The sequence below is a fragment of the Heterodontus francisci genome, chromosome 1 (assembly GCF_036365525.1).
Source record: "Heterodontus francisci isolate sHetFra1 chromosome 1, sHetFra1.hap1, whole genome shotgun sequence".
NCBI lineage: Eukaryota > Metazoa > Chordata > Chondrichthyes > Heterodontiformes > Heterodontidae > Heterodontus > Heterodontus francisci.
In genome coordinates, this window is record NC_090371.1 from 193,751,754 (window position 1) to 193,767,834 (window position 16,081).

The following is a 16,081-nucleotide window of genomic DNA, read 5'->3' on the forward strand; positions in this document are numbered from 1 at the left end:
TGCCCAGTGTTCTTCTTAAACCTTGTTCACGTAGGAGACTTTTCTCTCTTTGAGTTTCATGTGTTTTCACAAGATTCAGTTCCATGGGAAGGAGATGGAGCAGGCAGACAGGAGAGGAAGTAATTCTTGCTTCCGTTCCAGGAGACATCTTCACTCCATTTGCACACGGCTTTGCCTGAGTTCGAATCTTTTGTTGGAAGTCCAAATCTCAACAGTCAGCTAGTCATGTGACTAAAACTGGTCTGACCACTTCTTCTGTGTATTGGGGAAGCAACAACTGAGTCCCTTTTGTTCCAACACTGCTAGTACTATGCAAATGTCCTTCCAGTCGGGGGCTTGCAATTTTAAGTTTTAATGTTCATGTGGCGAAATAATGTGTGCCTCAGTCTTGGTAGGTGAGGAGTTTGCCTAACACTGTAATTAGACAAAGTGACAAACTAAGGGACTGGGTTAACAGAATAGTGCAGTGGTTCTCAAAGTGGGTTCTGCAGACCTCTGGGGGTCCGTTCAGACTTTCCACGGGGTCCACAAAATAATGTGAAAGGGCCAGCCAGGAAGTGAGAGTACAGTGCAGCCACCACATGTGCAGCATAGAGTGAGCTGGCTGCCTTACCTAAGAAGGGAGCACGCATGGAGAGCACTCAGAGCGGCACCAAAGTAATTACCTGTTTTCTTAAAAGCAGTATTAAATCACTGTTTACATGCAGAACTTTCAAATTATAATTCTACTTGTATTATAATTTGGATGAGGGTTCCGTGATCATGAATCTATTTGAAAAGGGGTCCTTCAACCAAAACAGTTTGAAGACCACTGCTTTAGCACACACTTGTATTATGCAAGCTACTCATATTGGCCAACGTCAGTGACTTCATCAGTTTGCTTTAATAAAGCAGTGAGAAACATTAAGGGCCTCTATTTCTATCATATGGCAGTATTCCCCAGAATGCATGATCTATTGATTACCCTCACAGCCATATGGACCATTCCTCTCAAAAACATTTGCTGGTAAGCAGAAAGAGATACAATTCTATGAATGTGCAGCTATTAGCCAGGAACCTAATTATGTACAAGTATTCCCATTATCCTGTCAATTGCTGTGGCACCTTTATTATTGATCCCTATGATACTTAAAACAAATGCAAATATTGTTTAAATGTGGAGTTAAGAAAAAGTCAACAAAACAGCAAAACGTATTAACCAAATGCTTTACATGCTGTATTCTCTGTGTAGACAACAATGGTAAGAACATTGACAACTTGCATTTAGATAGCACCTTTAACATAGAAAAATGCTACAAAAGAAAAAGAAAAAAAGACTAGTTTTTATTCAATTTGTACCGAGTACAGTGGATGGTTGTTCCTCCTCATACTTAGTATCGGCATGTACCTGCAATTGATATTCAAGCACTGGTATTTCCTCATGATCTGTTGGTCCAAACTGACGACGTACTGCGGAATAGCGAATTGCAATTGTCAAGCAGAGCTTAAGATTCACAGCTGCAATCCCTGTGATTGACACTCTACCAAAAGACAGTGATCCAAGAGAAGCACCAAATCGATGATTAGGATCCTAAAAAGAGAATTAAAAAAAAAGGAAAAGAATTGTAACAGCTATTTTCAGCACTGTAAAAGTTGAAAATTACCCTCGGGAGCTCTGTATGTGAGTGCAGTAAGGATGGTTTTAAATGAAGTGTCTACGGCACAATTTCAAATGCCTAGTGTGCCTTTGGTGATTCTTTTAGTCTTAAGAACATACTGATACAGAGGATCTTCATAGGAATACCTACAGCTGGATACTAGTAAGATATACAGCAACTACAGCTTTACAGCCACTGACAGATACAATATAACAAGTCTCCATAATTTCCTTTATTCAACAAGTCAAAAACAAACAGAAATAATCAGTTACTAAGAAATACAGCAGTGCATCTTTAACAGTAATCTTCTTCATTTTCTACGAAAGACTTAATTAAAGGGATTAACTCGACAGTGGCCATTTTATATAGACACTCAGCCTGTTCACCATTCCTGATAACATGCATATCATTCTAGGCTGAAAAGAGTATTTTGGCGAGCTATACATAATCGGGGACAGAGTAGATCACCAAACCGGATAACATGGGAAACATTTGCGTGATGTGCATCAGAGCTTTGGCCACTCACCATTTTTTTTATCTGCCCCTATGTGACATTAGGAAATATGTAAATGCTGCTATAACATAGTAAAGCACAATTATAAATTTACAGGCATATTTTTGGCTATTATACCTTGAATGAAGTTACATAAATTCCTTCAGGCGTCACATCTCCAGTTCTATTTAGTAGATTTTCTCGTGGTATTCTAACATTGTGGAACACAGCAAATCTGTTAAAACAAATACAGAATCTCATTAGACACGATTAAATTTTGTAAGGCCTCACATCGTTGGCAGCACCTTGCGTGCAACCGACACCAATTGGAAATTTGTTGCACGATTTGGGCAGACTTCGAAAATTGTTCATTACCTCTATGTCAAAGGAGGTATTAGGTAATTTTCATGGTATTGATATTTCATATTCATTTCCTGCATATTGCTTTTAATATATATTTTCAGTTAAACCGAGCTCTTGATCTATGTTTGTTAACTACTTGAGTTCCAACTTCTAGTTCTTTAATGAAAACTTTAGAATTTTTTCACAGATTTTCCTCCCTTTCTTCTCTGAATTATGTAATTGAGGAATAACACAAACAATGCATCCTTGGAATGATCATAAACACAAGAAAAATCTAATCACAGGATTCAGAGTGAAGATAATCAGAACATAACCATTGCCAGGTTCCGAATTAAACTACACCCTCTGCATTTTCAATGCTCACCAAATGTGCATGATGCCCAATCAGAGGCTCACCTTGTAAAAACTGGAGCCATTATGCTAGAGTGAAATTCTGTGAAGTAACCAGATGCAATAACTAGAATTAAGCCTTATTGTATATTAGTAGTTAACAGGGACTCAACATGACTCAAGACAAACCATGATAAATGAGGGTTGAATATATAATGAGAGTTCCCAGTGAGCATCACTCTTTTCTGGAAGCACCCAGTCATCGAATCAGCCCTATGTTCTGGAGCAAAATACGTATTCAACCAACCCACATAAGATTCCAAGAGATAATTATTTATTTTTCCCACCCTACAGGAGAACTTTTTCAAAGTAAGAAAGCAGCCTGCCTGAAATCTGCCACATTGATTCCTTCAACAAAAAAAAGACCTACTTAGATGATGAACAATTGAACTGGACTTGGGACTTCAAGTCCCACTGGCAACTTTTTCATTGCACTGTGTCAGGATTGGATGCAAAACTGGGAAAGATGCAAATCCCTGCTCAGTGCATTGGAAGGTCTGAGGATCAGTTGCCCGCACAATTAAAATGGATCCTTTCCAATGGGACACTGTCTGACTTGATGGCATAAGCTTTTTATTTAAAAAACAAACACAATATTTCTGTGTGATTACTTAAGGTTAAAACCCTCACCATCCCAAATTATGAATCTCCTGTAAAATCTAAATCTAGGCACACATGCTGTTCTCGTGTTTTACTAGAACAGTTTATTTATTCTGATAAATTAATATCCATAGGAATTTAGATGGATGTGAGCAATCAATAATTCTTTTGGCAGAGGAAAAAACATGTAGATGACATTTTAATAGGACAGCTGTAAATGTTTTTCTTAAGGACTGTATGACTATATGCAGAAGGTTCAGCTGTACGCTGACAAAAATCTTTTGGCAAGTCCTCTCATAAGCAGCACTTTTAACAGTCAATTCCATGTAAAGCCAATTGAAGCAGACCATCTGGAAACAGCTATTGCATATTAGCAAATACTAACTGTTATGATGGTTAGAAACCAAACTTTACATATAAAAATTCTGTAAATGGAAAAAAGGCAGCTGCATATACTTTTTAGTTATATGAAGATGGCTAGACAGAAACACACTGCAGCAAGACAGTAAGCAAACAAGCCCAGACTGCAAATGCACTACAGCAATTTGGATGAAAATCAGATGTCAGGAGACACGTCATCATCTCCCAATGACTTGGAAAATTGCTCATTTCCTCTGTGTCAAAGGAGGTATTAGGTAATTTTCATAGCATTGATATTTCATATTCATTTTATGCATATTATTTTTAATATATATTTTCAGTCAAGCTGAGCTCTTGATCTATTATTGTTTGCTACTCAAGTTCTAACTTCTAGTTCTTCAATGAAAAATGTCCAGGTTTTCCTCCCTTTCTCCTCTGAATTACGTAATTTACGAATAACACTAACAATGCATCCTTGGAATGATCATAAACATAAGAAAAATGTAATCACAGGATTCAGAGTGAAGATAATCAGAACATAACCATTGCCAGGTTCCTAGTTAAACTACATGCTTAAAATAGTCAGTTGGAATTGTTATTACTCAACAATATACTAAAAGAAACCTGTGTGTAATATTGAAATAATGTATTAGGTGTCATTTCATGATCCAAGCAGAGTGACACCCACAGGGAGTACATCCTGGGAAATCATGGACATGTAAGTAAATGGACTGAAAGTCACAGGCTATGCAAACATAATTTCCTTAAATTGCAGTCCTTGTAAATGTTGTTCTCCACTAGCACCATCAGATCACCCCTTTATTTCACAAAGACAAGTACTTATTTTTGTGATTAATATATTATTTCAATATTATGTACTCTTCATTTTCTTTACAGATGCAGATTTCGTGTCTGTATTTTCGTGTCTGTCTGGCTTTCTGTTTTTTTTTCTCTCTCTCTGCCTGGTACACCTGCAGGGTCCATAAGAGTACGTGTACTATGCATCAGTACTTTTGATACCCACAATATAATTTGCATAAGAGAATTAATGAGGGTGATGTTATTGCTAAAGATTTATCAACAGAAAAAAGCTGTAGTTGAATGTCCAGTGTATAAGAGTCTAATGACCAATGATTAGGATTCAGTAATGTTACACAATTGCTGTCCTGGCCACAGATGATTTCCTGGTTGTGAAAGTAGCCACCTTGCAAAATTTAAACTGGGCTATATGCAGAACTGCAAACTTAAACCACCTGATAAAGTTCAAATTAAAACAAACTAAGAGGAGAAAAATAACCCAGAATAATTACAGCAACAGTTACTTCATCATGCCTCAATTTGACAATAATTTTCTTCCACCAGACCATACATACATTCCAAAGCAACCAAATTTATTCATATCGCACATTTTCATATTTTGCTATTTACAAGAGAAAGGTGGTATTTTTCATTCACAATAAATCTCCACATCCTACTTCAGAATAAGAAGGCTAGTAGCTACAAGGATGAATGGAAAAGAATTACAAAATGGTTGCAGCACAGGAGGCCATCTGACCCATCACACCCATACAGGCTCTCCGAAGGAGCAGCTCACCCAGCACGTTCCCCCATAGCCCTGCACATTCCTCCCTTCCCGATAATAGTCCAATTCCTGCCTGAATGCCTTGATTGAACCCGCCTCCACCGCACTTCCAGGTAATGCACTCCAGATCTGGAAAAAGCAGTAATACAGGTTGATTGAATCTTTGATTAGTTTTGCTTCTCTTTGATCTTAATCACATGATGTTGGCCCAGCTGAGACTGAAAACTTACCATATAACTGAGAATCGTGGGTTCTGACATATCCTATTGCACTGTACAAGATGTAGGAAAAGCACATTACTTCAAAAAACCATTTCCTATTTTAGAATATTAACAAGTAGTAACAAGACACAAGTAACAAGCCTCACTGCATCCCATCCTCCATCCCCACTCAGTGGCCGGAATCATCATCTGCCGCCGCCGAGGTCATACAGTTATACAGCACAGAAACAGGCCCACCGGGCCATCGTGTCTGTGCCGGCCATCAAGCACCTATCTATTCTAATCCCATTTTCCTGCATTTGGCCCATAGCCTTGTATGCTATGGCGTTTCAAGTGCTCATCTAAATACTTCTTAAATGTTGTGAGGGTTCCTGGCTTTACCACTCCTTCAGGCAGCGTGTTCCAGATTCCAACCACCCTCTGAGTGAAAATTTTTTTCCTCAAATCCCCTCTAAACCTCCTGCCCCTTAGCTTAAATCTATGCCCCCTGATTGTTGATCCCTCCACTAAGGGAAAAAGTTTCTTCCTATCTATCCTACCAATGCCCCTCATAACTTTGTAAACCTATCATGTCCACCCTCAGCCTTCTCTGTTCTAAGGGAAACAACCCTAGCCTATCCAGTCTCTCTTCATAGCTGAAATGCTTCAACCCAGGCAACATCCTGGTGAACCTCCTCTGCACCCTCTTCAGTGCAATCATATCCTTCCTATAGTGTGGCAATCAGAACTGTACACAGTACTCCAGCTGTGGCCTAACTGGCATTTTATACAGCTGCATCATAACCTCCCTGCTCTTATATTCTATGCCTCGGCTAATAAAGGCAAGTATCCCATATGCCTTCTTAACCACCTGATCGACCTATGCTGCTGCCTTCAATGATCTGTGGACAAGTACAACAAGGTCCCTCTGACCCTCTGTACTTCCTAGGGTCCTAACATTCATTGTATATTCCCTTGCCTTCTTAGTCCTTCCAAAATGCATCACCTCACACTTCTCAGAATTAAATTCCATTTGCCACTGCTCCGCTCATCTTGCCAGCCCATTATATCGTCCTGTAATCTAAGGCTTTCCTCCTCACTATTTACGACACCACCAATTTTCGTGTCATCTGCGAACTTACTGATCATACCTCCTATATTCACGTCTGAATCATTAATGTACACCACAAACAGCAAGGGTCCCAGCACCGATCACTGCGGTACACAGGCTTCCACTTGCAAAAACAACCCTTGACCATCACCCTCTGCCTCCTCTGACTAAGCCAATTTTGGATCCAATTTGCCAAACTGCCCTGGATCGCATGGGCTCTTATCTTCTTAACCAATCTCCCATGCGGGACCTGATCAAAAGCCTTACTGAAGTCCATGTAGACTACATGAACTGCCTTACCATCATCTACACATCTAGTCACCTCCTTGTAAAATTCAATCAAGTTTGTTAGACCGGCCCGGCCCACGCCCGCCGCATGTCAATGAGCCGCTGCAATCCTCTCTGCGGCAGCTCATTTGAATGGACAGGGCAGTCCGCCCCCCGATCCCGTGGAGGGTGCGGCCCGTCCGTCACTGGCAATGGCGTCAACTGCCTTTGCGCAGGCGCTGACACCATTTTTAAAGGGCTTGGAGCCCTTCTGGTATTTTGACAGATTTTAAGAAACATTTTTAAGAACAATTAAAAGCGGTGTTTTTGAACCTCTTCCCCCCCGCCCCCCCCGACCACGATAACCACAATACTAAATACTTTCCCTCTCCACCCCAAAACACTTACCTTTTTCAACTGACCTTCCCCCCCTCAAAGTGCATAAAATATAAACTTCACCCCTTCCCACCATCCCCTCCACCAATGAAAGACTTTTATCGCTATTCTACTGCTGCTCCCCCACCACACAGAAAAATTTCCTGCTCTCGCCTCCCAACCAGTGTGGCGCCTTGATTCCCCAGATGGGGATCAGAAAACGCGGGATTGCCGACCAGCGGCATGAAGATCGCACCAGGACCGGTGGTGGACTTGCAATTAAGTCAGGTATGTTAATGTATTTAAATATTTAAATGCAGGGCCCGTCGCCAAGCGGCAGGGGTGCTGCCACATGGCCTCTCCTCCTCCGTGAAGATCGGGCTGGGCCCTCACGGCATCATGTTGGGGGTGGGCCATCTCCAGAGTGATCTTCAGGCCTCTCCCACCACGAACCCTGACGCCTTGCCGGGGGGGTGGGGGGGGGGGGGAAAGTAAATTCAGCCCAGTATGTGGCAGCAGTTCTTGTCAATAGAACTCTTATTAATGTCAGTGTTGGAGGTTGTTTTCCTCTCATTTTTTTGTGGATCTTATTTCTAGATTTACCGCAAACAGAATTTGAAAATAAACTATGAACTAGGGTAACCGTATATAGATAAATATCTGAATAAACTAAAAAAAATTGAAATGTAAAAAAAAAATCAAATTAGCTATTTAGTCTGAAAGGAAAATACTGTTTTATTAAAAGAACTTCAGACTTGTGGTTTAACATGTGAGTGACTATGTGGATTATTTCATAGTGCCAGTCACCACATTTGTGTCAACAGTATGGACTTCCTGTTTGTACAGTAGTGCAAGATTTAAGACAACAAAATACAGTTCACTGATCAGCAGTGAATAATCACTGGATGTTCTTTCAGACACCACACTGTCTGACTTAACTAAGCATTTCACAATTTGCTAAAGGAAATGAGTTTACCTTTCAGTGTTATTGAAGCTCAAAGGGAAGGGATATAAATAGGGTTCCAGTATAAATACACTATTATTTTTTATTTAAGTATCTTAATTGATACAGAAGCCACAATGTCTGCAATCTCTTGGATGACCATATCAATCAAATGGAAAAAAAAACAGAAAGGAAAGCAAAGTTCTGATCTATTATCTGAAAGATTAAGTCTGTACTTACTCTACAGAAATTAGACTTTATGGGCTAATGTTTTCATCACCTTAGCAGCAGAATAATACATTGTGCACATTATATAATGCTCTTGGCTTGACAAAACAGTGCATCATCCATCTTACTGCAAGCAATGTCAACTAATCAACTAGTAGATAATAAACATGCACGCAATTATCATTTATGTGTGTCACAATTCAAGCATCATATTTGGGCTTCAAACACTTTTTTAGCTCAAATTTCACATTCTTAGAATAGCAATAAGAGGCAAATGTACCAATTAAAAAATACAGATTGAGCTGATTATACTAACTTATCGACCAGTTAGCTGAATTCCAGTGGTAAGGAAAAGTATTGGAATCTTTACTCAAAGATGTAATGAAAAAAGCTAAAAATGAAACACATAATATAAATAGCAGCCTGAGACAGTAGCTGGGTGTGAAATACTATACTTTGGGTGTCACACTCAGGTATAATACTTGTGATATATAAAATCCATGTCATAAATGCACCTGATTAAATAACATTTTGTGATCATAGAACAGCTACAAAATCACATTTCAAAAACTTCAAATCAAAAATTGGCAGCTGGTAACAGCTACCAACCACAAGGAGCAAAAACAAAACTATTCATATTACTCCAAACAGTTCTTGAAAAATTTTTCAATTGCTATCCTGTATTTTCAACTCAGCCAATCACTTGTTTCTGAAACTAAGACTTGTTAAACAATAACACCAACAGAAAAAAATAAAAATTTAAAATGGAATGATTAAACGACCCATTAGAAATTACATTGGGCCAAAATTCTCTGTCCCAATGGCAGGTCTGGGGTACAAATCTGGTGCAGAGGGACTAATGAAAATAAATACTCTGGCGTGACCTTGGAGTAGTGGCTGTCTGCTCAGAATCCTGCTGTCCCAATTCGCATAGAGGCCTGGGGCAGCTGAAACTTCCATCCAACCCAAACATGGCCTATGACGTTACAGGGTAATGTAGCGGAGAGAAATGTTCTCAGTCTTGACTGCATGAGCACCCAGGAACCTGAATGTTATTTTACAGGTCAGCTCATTGATGAAAGTAAGACCTACTTGGTGTCCAAGTCGAGACTTCCAAATAACAGCAACAGCTTCTCAAAAGGGGGTCAATAGTGCAGAAGAAAACAAAAGGCGAGCTGTTGGCTCTGACTGCCAAAGAACAGCTCACTTACACATTTCCTGCTGCTACCTCCTGTAAGAGGCAGGATACTAAACAGTTGACCCCACCATGACCCTGGATACTTTAGCGAGGTGAGAAGTGAAGGTCAATGGTGCACATTCTGCCTCACTTATTCCGCTGGAGTGTGACCATGGACTTTCAGGCCCAATGTGCCCAACTTTTGCATTTCTCCATCTGAGGCATGTGACTCTTTCACAGAATCATAGCTTAAGTTCATGCTATTGCCAGAGCCATCACTGGCACCTAAACAATTCCTAGCAATCGCATGGGCTTATAATTCCCAGGATAGTGCAGTCCAAACACGTGCACAAGAAACAAAACTCCTAGCTTGTATCAATACAACTGGAAATGATTTGTAACATACAATGGGCAGAATTTTAACATTTAGACCCTGTTGCAGCAGGGGAGGCTGCAAGCAGGTTGGGAATCCAAAAGTTGCTAAAGTGGGCTTTGGCATGGTTTAACTCAGCCATGGAATAAGCATCCCACTTCCCAGATTTTGTGACCAATTGGAGCAGTCAGGTGTGATGACGACCGACACCTGACAATTAAAGGCTCACTATTTAAAAGTAACCCTGGCAGGGGTCAGAATGCATCTATTAGAGAAGTGTCAGAAGAGACAGAGAAAGCACAATGAATGATGTTCAACATGGGAACGCAGCCCTTCAGTTCTCCGAGGCATCCTGCAGGTCATGCTGTGAGGTAGTGAAAGCCTGTAGAGAAACACTGCTCCCAGCATATGGAACCAAGCAGGCATGGGTTGAAGTGGCTGATGAGGTCAGCAGCAGGAATGTGGTACCTCACACAAGGAAACAGTGCCAAAAAAGTTAATTGAATTCATCAGGCCAGGAAAGGTGAGTGGCACCTCATACTGAAGTGGCAATCCCTGCACTCTGACTTCCCCAGCATTCTCGTGAACAGCACTCCTTAGAACACACCTTGCAGCTCCACCCATTCCTCTCTCTTGAAGCACCTCCTCATTTCCCCATTTGAACACCCAACACTCAAAGAACAAACAAAGAACAGTACAGCACTGGAACAGACCATTCGGCCCTCCAAGCCTGCGCCGATCTTGATGCCTGCCTAAACTAACACCTTCTGCACTGCCGGGGCCCATATCCCTCTATTCTCTTCCTATTCGTATATTTGTCAAGATGTCTCTTAAACGTCGCTATCGTATCTGCTTCCACTACCTCCCCTGGCAGCACGTTCCAGGCACTCACCATCCTCTGTGTAAAAAACTTGCCTCGCACATCCCCTCTAAACTTTGCCCCTCGCACCTTAAACCTATGTCCCCGAGTAACTGACTCTTCCACCCTGGGAAAAAGCTTCTGACTATCCACTCTGTCCATGCCGCTCATAACTTTGTAAACCTCTATCATGTCGCCCCTCCACCTCCGTCGTTCCAGTGAAAACAATCCGGGTTTTTCCAACCTCTCCTCATAGCTAATGCCCTCCAGACCAGGCAACATCCTGGTAGACCTCCTCTGTGCCCTCTCCAAAGCCTCCACGTCCTTCTGGTAGCGTGGCGACCAGAATTGCACGCAATATTCTAAGTGTGGCCTAACTAAGGTTCTGTACATCTGCAACATGACTTGCCAATTTTTATACTCTATGCCCCGACCGATGAAGGCAAGCATGCCGTATGCCTTCTTGACTACCTTATCCACCTGCGTTGCCACTTTCAGGACCTATGCACCTGTACACCCAGATCTCTCTGCCTGTCAATACTCCTAAGGGTTCTGCCATTTACTGTATACCTCCCACCTGCAATAGACCTTCCAAAATGCATTACCTCACATTTATCTGGATTAAACTCCATCTGCCATTTCTCCGCCCAAGTCTCCAACCGATCTATATCCTGCTGTATTCTCTGACAATCCTCATCATTATCCGCAACTCCACCAACCTTTGTGTCGTCCGCAAACTTACTAGTCAGACCAGCTACATTTTCCTCCAAATCATTTATATATACTACAAAAAGCAAAGGTCCCAGCACTGATCCCTGCGTAACACCACTAGTCACATCCCTCCATTCAGCAAAACACCCATCCACTGATACCCTCTGTCTTCTATGTCCAAGCCAGTTCTGTATCCATCTTGCCAGCTCACCTCTGATCCCATGTGACTTCACCTTTTGTACCAGTCTGCCATGCGGGACCTTGTCTAAGGCTTTACTAAAGTCCATATAGATAACATCCACTGCCCTTCCTTCATCAATCATCCTCGTCACTTCCTCAAAAAACTCAGTCAAACTAGTAAGACACGACCTCCCCTTCACAAAACCATGCTGTCTCTCGCTAATAAGTTTGTTTGTTTCCAAATGGGAATGCACTTTCATCTTGTTAGCTCACAACCATCCCTCGCAATTACCCTCCACAACTATTGTCCTTCCATCTTCTCAAAACATTCCATTTCTCATACTCATAACTCTCTGCTTTCTCTTCTTGCAGAAGAGAGCACCGAACTCCAGGGAGAGAGAGAGAATCCGGGTAACCCTCAAGTCATTGTCACCATGGTTGCTACAGAGGAGGAGGCCATGAAGGTCAGCTGAGTGGCAGAGGGCATGGCAACTGGAGATGCAAAGAGGGTCGTATCCCAAATACCTGATGACGGAATTAGATATCACATAGCCACATGGCACATAACACTCACTCCTACTGAATTGATGTCACCAGTAAATAAAATATAATGATCAGCACAATGTTGACTTTGAATCTTTTCCCCTCATCAGTTCTAATTCATGTTTTTCATTTGCCATAGGTCCTTCAAAGGTGATGCAGGAGCTGATGTGAGAGGAGGCCAAGGACTTCTCAGAGGAGCTTGATAAAACACTCTGATAAAGCATGAGAGAGAAGATGCAGAAAGAGTACATGGAACTGGGCTCTGCTTAAGGTACTCCCACTCCTCCTCCCTTGCACAACCCTGCCCCATTCAGAACTCCACCTGATGCCTCTTGTCCCGATGGTCGAGTCTGTTCCGACACAGGTGCAGATGAGGTAGCCTTTGGCAGGGCCCTCACAGGCATCAAAACCTAGAGGATGTCTGCCACAGGTGTCTAAGCTGTCAGAGCAGGGGGATAAGCAGCCTGCCTCTAGCATCTCTGTGCCATAGGGGTAGCACCATGTGTAGTGGAATAATAGGAAAAGAATGAGAAAGACTTTTAAGTTTCACAAGGAAAATTACTTGGGTGTTTACAAGTACATTACTCTAACAGTTACAATAAAATTGACAAAGAACCATAAACTTTATTTCAAATACCTATTGTCCAGTCATCTCTATTGTCGCCTCTTGCCTGCCAAATGGCCATCAGCCTTGGGGAAAATGGTATGGCCACAGTAATAAGATAAGCAATGGGTGTGAATGAGATGGAAAGATTATTGACTGTTGGAATGCTGTGGAATGGTGGGGTGGGAATGGAGTCAGTATTGCTATTCCATATGGAGGGCCCACTCAGGTAAGCTGAATCATATGCGTAGAAGTTCTTCATGGGCACCTCTGACAGCTAGGTGAGCAACTGCAGGGACTATAGCCACATCAGGCTCCTCCTCTTCAGAGGATGCAGAGCGGTCATCACTTTCCTCCTCCTGTCGTACTATTACCGTTCATGGGCACATGTGGCTCTGGTTGTACTTTTCCTATTTATTAGTTGTAGGTCTTCTCACAGGTGTCATCAACCACCTCCTTAGGGGAGTCATCCACTAACCTTGTTTGAAGTTGCAAGGATCTGTGGGAGACTTGATTAGCGAAGAATGAAGGCATCATGGCATCAATGAATACCGTCCAATGGGCAGATATCAGCTAAACATTACTGGAGTGGATCTTTTTCAATTGACAACTACTTGGGCGATCTGAGGGTGCCTTGATTACCATATGTGTAGTCTTTGACTCCCTGGACCTGTGGGAATCCAGCCGTTGCAGCAAATCTGATTCCGACTGGCCTCATCAGTAGCAAAGTGGGCATAAGTGGCTGCCCTGGTAAACATGGCGTTGGTCACCTGGGAAATACACTTGTATGCAACAGATTGTGAAACCTTGCAGATAGCGCCAGCAGATCCTTAGAAGGAGTCAAAAATGAAGAAATCCAGGGCCATGGTGACCTTGATGGCCACTGGGAATGTGTGCTCACCTGTCCCACTGGAAAGAAGGTCTTGATCTCAGAGGCTGCAAATATCAGCAACAACCTGCTGACAAAGTCTGGGACTCCTGAGGCACCATTGCTCAGTCATCGCCAGAAAGCTGCTCCACTGTCTGTATTCTGAATTGGGGACATTGCCTCCTTCAAGCTGGAACTCTGTGTTTATCTCCTTTCAAACCACAGGTGACTGAGAAGACAGATGCTGTTGGTGTTTCTCCTGCTGCTGCTCCTCATCAGAGGTCCAGGTTATAGCTACATAAGTTGCTCCCATGCTGCAGAGAAGGCTGACAGTTGGGAAATGCAGATGAAAGTTCAAGAAAGCAGACATGACCCCCAAAGTATTGGAAATCACCTCCAAAGCATTGAAAGCACACTCTTGGAACAAGTCTTGAGCAAAAGCCTTTCATTTAGGTAAGGAAGCAGCTGTCCTGGTTCAGTATTTAAAGCCTTTCCAGCCTGTCCATTTCACAGCCCCATCAATCCCTGCTGTCTACTCACTTTGTTGATCCTGGCGAGTTTCAGACAGATTGGGAAACCCTTCCATTGGCAGTTAAAGCCAGTTAAAGAATGCAGGATTAAATCTTCATTGAATTGCTACTTTGCGTATTAAAGTCACCAACCCACCTGTCCCACAGGGGTTTCCTGCGCACCTTCAACACACACGGTTAAATGCAGAAATGAGTGGGATCATTTCAGATTTCCCACACCCCGCATGCAACGATACCCACCCCTGTCCCTCTTCCGGGTTAAAATCCCAGCCCTTATCCATGTGTGAGTGCAACGATACCATAGAAGTGGTAAAAACTGCATGACGTTGAAAGACACCAAAGTTAAAAAACAAGAACAGAACTTTAAATAGAAATTGTACTTGCATCTGTTTGTGATCACTCACTTGGAATGCATAAATACCCACAAGCAAACATATAGACTCAACCACATTTGATATGCTCCTGTCTATTTTTCACATTTAATTAATGATACTCCTGTGTCAAAGATTGTAGCTGTGCCTCAAGCTGTGCTGTTTCCAGTTGAAGACAAAATCAGCATATTTTTAGACACAAATATGCACCAGTTTCTTCTCTTCAACATTTTGAATATATGATCAAAAAGCAATAATATATTTTCATATTACTGAAGTAAGGATGGAGATAAGATGTATCTCCTGAAGGACCAAACATTCAACTTTCCGGTCTTTTATTTCAAGTTATAATAATTGTAATTTTATACCAGCTAATCACATAAGCTCAAGGGTGGACAGCTCAAAATAAAATAACTGAAAATCCACAAATAATCTGTAAAATATTCCCAGAAATTTGTAATGCAATTCCATAATCCTACATTTCCAGTGTGAGTCATGCTTGCAGGAAGCATGAGATGGAGATAGGGCTACAATACTGTAAATCCAATTCTCCGACCCATGCCTACTGAGAGAATGACAAATTCCTCCTTGTATATTTCATATTTTTAAGAAGAAAAATTGCAATGCCAAATTTGCTGTCACACACTGTCATATAAGCAAACATGTAACAAGGAAGGCAATTTGGCCTATCCGACTTTCCACTCACTCACTCAGTACAATATCCTCTCGTATGGGAAATTTCTTCTTAGCACAAATAGTCTTGAACCTTTGTGCTGTTATCCATCTTCATTTGTCCTTTCTCAGATCAGTGTTCACATATTCCATTGCTGTATTATTCTTGGCAAGAATTTGACAGCATAAGATAGTATGGAGTAATTTTTTAATGTCACTGTCTGTGCATAAGCCAGCACCTGGGTGGAGTAGAGAAAGAAGTGGAGCACAGCCTGCCCAACTTTACTTCCATTTAAATTAATGGAAGAAAGGAAAATTGGGTAGGCTCCAAATTAGGCATGTGATCCTCCCTGCCAAATTTTCATTTCTGTGCTTCACCGAAGCAAAGACAAAAATGTACCCCTTTACATATACAATATAATGTAGTGTGTCTTCTGTTTAATCAGACTGCTTCTTGTGAAACTCAAAAATGGTACACTGGATTCTATGCCTGCAAAATTTAGCTTTATGCACCACAAATCAAAGCCCAGTACTAAAGTACCATCCACAATAATGTTGCAATTAATGTTATTGCTAACATCAGTAGTGATTGTTACCAAGGTAAACCAATCAATAATTACATTCTACATTCTCAACATCCTCTT

The 16,081-nt window shown here is 41.6% G+C and overlaps 1 protein-coding gene across 3 annotated transcripts in view; it reads right to left on the bottom strand.

Annotated features, from left to right (window-relative positions):
• Window positions 1-16,081, bottom strand: part of acox3 (acyl-CoA oxidase 3, pristanoyl) — a 192,686-nt gene that overhangs the window by 116,421 nt on the left and 60,184 nt on the right. For all 3 annotated transcript variants that reach the window (XM_068039930.1, XM_068039922.1, XM_068039915.1), the window contains 2 exons: window positions 2,269-2,365; window positions 1,388-1,570 (listed from right to left, as the gene is read on the bottom strand). In XM_068039930.1, the coding sequence (XP_067896031.1) occupies window positions 1,388-1,570; window positions 2,269-2,365 (280 nt within the window). The remainder of the gene's footprint in view (window positions 1-1,387; window positions 1,571-2,268; window positions 2,366-16,081) is intronic.